At 36.8% G+C, this 4,656-nt stretch overlaps 1 protein-coding gene across 1 annotated transcript; it reads left to right on the forward strand.

Moving 5' to 3' along the window:
- The first annotated feature begins 1,804 nt into the window (after positions 1–1,804).
- LOC306884280 (otoraplin-like) lies at positions 1,805–3,978 on the forward strand. The gene is made up of 4 exons (XM_079440018.1): positions 1,805–2,025; positions 3,018–3,157; positions 3,240–3,350; positions 3,437–3,978. Exons 1-4 carry the CDS (start codon positions 1,821–1,823, stop codon positions 3,458–3,460), a joined length of 480 nt encoding a protein of 159 aa, XP_079296144.1. The 5' UTR covers positions 1,805–1,820; the 3' UTR covers positions 3,461–3,978.
- Positions 3,979–4,656: the final 678 nt, after the last annotated feature.

Raw genomic sequence — 4,656 nt, forward strand, 5'->3', positions numbered from 1 at the left:
AAATACCCCATGCGAGCCACACAAAAGCTCGTAACCATTCTGGCCCTAAAGAGTTCTCAGCATACCCACTAAGGACTGTACTGACAATGAGATAAAGTGTTAAACAGTGAGTAAGAGTGAATTGGAGACATTAGCTTTAGCTAACCTCCACTTCAGGATGAAATAGTCTGTGAAAAATGTATTACTGCGGTGTGTGTGTGTGTGTGCAATAAAACGAATTAGTGAGGTAAACCTGAAAAGAAAAAAAAAGTTTAGGGACATCCAGATGAACAATTTAACCAATTTAGTTGGCTTTTACAAAATTAAGATTAATTTGGCCTTTAGATGCAATGTTTTGTGAAGGTCAGATCGATGCCCCTGGGTAATGATGGGGGGGGGGGGGGGGGGGGTCATTGTTACGTCCCGGCAGGTGTGCCTTCGTTTTTCTCTCTCGCTTTTCTCTCCCTCCCAGTCATTTTCTTAGGATCAACCCCTCGGGACTGTTATTGGCTTAGGAGGTTGTCAATCTTCATTGTGATTTAAGTGAAGTTATGGCCTTCGCTGCCAATCTGGGCCATCGCTAGTCTTAAAGGGAAAATGCAGAGGAAAACGAGTCTCGGGCCGGCAGGGATTGTAGGTGGGGGGAGTGAATGTCCAGCGCTCTCTCCACCCTCAATACCACGACTGAGGTGCCCTTGAGCAAGGCACCGAACCCCCAACTGCTCCCCAGGCGCCGCAGCATAAATGGCTGCCCACTGCTCCGGGTGTGTGTTCACGGTGTGTGTGTGTTCACTGCTGTGTGTGTGCACGTTGGATGGGTTAAATGCAGAGCACAAATTCCGAGTATGGGTCACCATACTTGGCTGTATGTCACTTCACTTCACTTAAAAGAGACGTCTAGATGAACGCAAAGCAGAGGCGACTTTTAGTTTTCTGCTCCGTTTTAGTGTTTGGTAATTTGCCTCTCTTGTTTTTTTTTAGTTTTGACCTTGTTGTTATATTTTCTTCTTGTTATTTAAGATGTCATCTTGTTAACTGTTGTGATTACTTTTCCTTTAGCTTTCTTTGTTATTAACTGATGACAACCTTCGCATGCCACAGGAGTTTTGGACAGGTAATATGTCACGTGACGTACACGCTACAAAAACCTAGTGATTCCAATGTATAGATACATCAGGTTAGAAGTGAGCACTGTTTATGCATCTTTTTGTTTGGTTAGTACAGGTTAGGAAAGTAAGGGCATGTAAATACCGAAGACTTGCTTTTATTGTTTTGTTTCTCTTTAGTTAGGTTAGAGGTTGCAATCGAGTTAGATTGGTTTTGTTTTGTTCCTTTGTTTTCTTTAGCGTCACTTGTGTAATTTTCTCCTGTGAGGGTTTTTGTTTTGACTATTTTCAAGTAACAATTGTATATTATTTACTTTTTTGTTTATCCCGTTTCTTTATTTTTATCATTTATCTAGCAATGGAGTGACTTAAAGTTAGTGATCACCAAGCAAGCAGCGCAACAGCGCCACCCGTCTGCAATAAAAGGAATAGAAAAACTACCCAGCACCTATGGAAAAATATTAAAAACAATCCAGTAAAATGACCCAACAGACTGAACCCAGCATTGGGTTAAAAAATAAAATAAATAAAAATAACCAGTATTTTTTTTTGTTTTGGAAACATTTCATATAATCCAAGTAGGAAATATGGATATGACTTTAGTCCTGGATATGTTTTTTAAGCGTTATTACACAGTGTTCTGTCATGTTATTGGACTGCAGCAGAAATGTGGGAGAGTGTTTGTCTGGCGGGAGAGTGTGAGTCCGGAAGCTGCTGTTTTTCCCTGAAGCTGGAATGTGCGGCTGGACTCTCAGAGCTGCTCTTCACAGAGAGTGTGGCACTGAGAAGCGATTCCTGCTTTACAGTTATATGAAGATGGACAAATCACTCGGCCTGATCTTCCTCTGGATCTGTGTGGGGTTTGTGTGTTACGGGACACACGCTGCTCTCATGGAGAAACTGGCAGACGTCAAGATCTGTGCAGACAAGGACTGTTCATGTGAGTTACACTAGTCGCCACAGTACACAACTAATACGGCATAACTTTTTTTAATGACTTGAAAACTAAGTTATTAATTATGATTAAGCTGTTTCTTTTTTCATAGATATTTTCAGCTTACATGTTGTTGAGAGGCAGTTTTCTTAGTAACAGCTTAAACAACTTGTTGGTCAACAAGTTTTCAACAAACTGCAATAGTGGTGGGAATATTCATTTATTGTTTTGTGTTTTTTTTGTATTGTAGTCTTTTTTATTAAGCTAAAGGGTACAATAAATACAATGTAATACAATACTATATGCATATAATGTAGACAAATAAATCATACATCGAACAGACATGAGCAATACTATACCACACATGCTGAACACATAACAAGACAAAAAAACAAAACAAAACACAGATATACTTATTATATATATATATATATATATATATATAACATATACTTAACACTATACTCACTTTATTTAACAACTTAAATGCAAGTCACTATTATCCACACCTTAATTTAATGCCTTGTTTCATGAATTGACTTTAATAGAGGACTCCATGTTTTTTCAAAAGCAGTCATTTTATTTCTACGTGAGGAAGTCATTTTCTCAAGTGTTAAAGTGTCTATTAATAGGTTGAACCATTGTGTAATAGATATTTTAGTTCTATCCTTCCAGTTTAATGGTACTTTTTTTGCTAGTATGGATGAGGTAAAGATAAATGTTTTTGTTTCTTTTGAAGAATTAATGGAAGAAAGATCTCCCAACAGAAACACTGAGGGTGATAATGGAAGATCAACATCTAGAAGTTTATATTTAACTTCTGACCAGAATTTCTTTATGTATATATAATTACAGAAGGAATGGATATATAATCATATGATCTATTTTAGCAGTATTTACATGTATTAGTTGCTTTTGTAGTCAAGATAAAGGTGTTATAACTACCCCTATTATCTGTACTTGTTCTTTGTTTCTGAAGTCTTGTTTCTGCCTCACAGATGTGCTTTCAATGGCTAAAGCTCTTGAAGACTACGTCGCTTCAGACTGCAGATACATAAACCTGAGGCGAGGCCAGATAATCTATGTGTTTTCTAAACTCAAGCCTGCAGAGGGAGCCGGAGTCTTCTGGTCTGGAAGTGTGCGGGTCTTTATATTTGACATTTCTCTCTGCTGATCTGACTGCAAACCCAGAAATCACAGCAGCAGCTTTGCTTTTGCAGGTCTACGGGGAGCGCTATGTAGACCAGATGGGTGTGATTGGATATTTCCCTAGTAACCATGTCAATGAGACTCACGTTTTTCAGAAGAAAACGTTTGAGATCCCAACCACTGTAAGTATTTAATCTACTGCTCTTCACATTGTATTTTTTTTTACTTTGATAATGCATTACAGGTTTTGTTTTCTCTGTCTCTGTAGGACATGGACTTCTTTTGCGCTTAAAGACAGCAACTTACGCCTGCGCTTCTCAGCAATTTTGACTCTAAGGTCATTGTTCACAGCAATATTCAAAGACCCCTATTGTCTTCAAAACTTATTTTAATCTATAGTCTACTTCCCCTTACGCCTGTAAAGTAAAACAAGTCACTAAAAAATAAGAGCTGAATGTTCTTGAGGGATCTTACTCTTTTTAACTAATTAACTGACACAGATTTTAAATGTATTCTTTCTCACAATTCCTACATAAGAACATTCTGTTGAGCTTGGCATAAGAAACATGTATATTCTTTATAAAACTGCCCAAGGTTTTGTAATTAGTCTACCTCATATATAAAGGTTTTCCAAGACATTCTTTAAAGGAAAAAATAAATAAATAAAAAATGAGGGGGAGACTTAATTTTTGAGGGGAAGAAATTTTAATTTGAATTGTTTTAGTTTATTTTAATGCCTTTTTGACATCTTTTAAATCACTGCATTTAATCTTGAGGCCCATTTGGAGATTTTCTGAAGCCCTCTTGTGGACCCCAGAACCCTGGTTGCTTTATGTAATTAATATATATATATATATATATATATATATATATATATATATATATATATATATATATTTTTTTTTTTTTTTTTTTGTGCATTTCAACAAACTATTTGACTTTGCATCTGAAACTACCTAAGGACTGTTGCCTTTCTGAACCTTTAACTGCCTATTCTGAACTTTTCCATTTGCTGTTGGCTAAATGACAATGGCTGGAATAGAAAAGTACAGGAAAGTATTTAAGTACTTTTATATTAGGGTGTATCTTTTGGCTGTATATACACAACCTCTTGCCACAGTAAACAGGATGCATGAAAACTCTTGAGTAGATTTGAATGACTTCTTTAACAGACCGCTTATGTAAAGTCTACAGAGCTTCAAAATTGTTCAAACTCATGTGATACATTTTATAAATGTAACTTACTACTTCACACAAACTCAAAAAAGACACATACCAGACAAATTCATCCTTATTTTTTCTAAATGTTGACCTCATGTATTCCCGTTTCAAGTTATTCAGTAGTTTGTTAGTTCATAGATGTCTGTGTGAATAAATACAGTAAATAAAGGTTGTTCCTGTGTGGATGTGGACACAGTGGAGGCCAGCGCCCTCTGTATGTGAGCGGATTCATCTCTGATATGCACTCTGTCCATTCTGATGGAGTTT

This window comes from Barbus barbus (assembly GCF_936440315.1).
Source record: "Barbus barbus genome assembly, chromosome: 18".
Classification (NCBI taxonomy): domain Eukaryota; kingdom Metazoa; phylum Chordata; class Actinopteri; order Cypriniformes; family Cyprinidae; genus Barbus; species Barbus barbus.

Bases quoted from the DNA above. Each gene is read 5' to 3' on its own strand.
- LOC306884280 (XM_079440018.1), top strand. From the start codon at position 1,821: ATGTGCGGCTGGACTCTCAGAGCTGCTCTTCACAGAGAGTGTGGCACT. The intron at 3,158-3,239 runs GTGCGGGTCTTT...TTGCTTTTGCAG, and splicing joins GAGTCTTCTGGTCTGGAAGT to GTCTACGGGGAGCGCTATGT. The intron at 3,351-3,436 runs GTAAGTATTTAA...CTGTCTCTGTAG, and splicing joins CGTTTGAGATCCCAACCACT to GACATGGACTTCTTTTGCGC.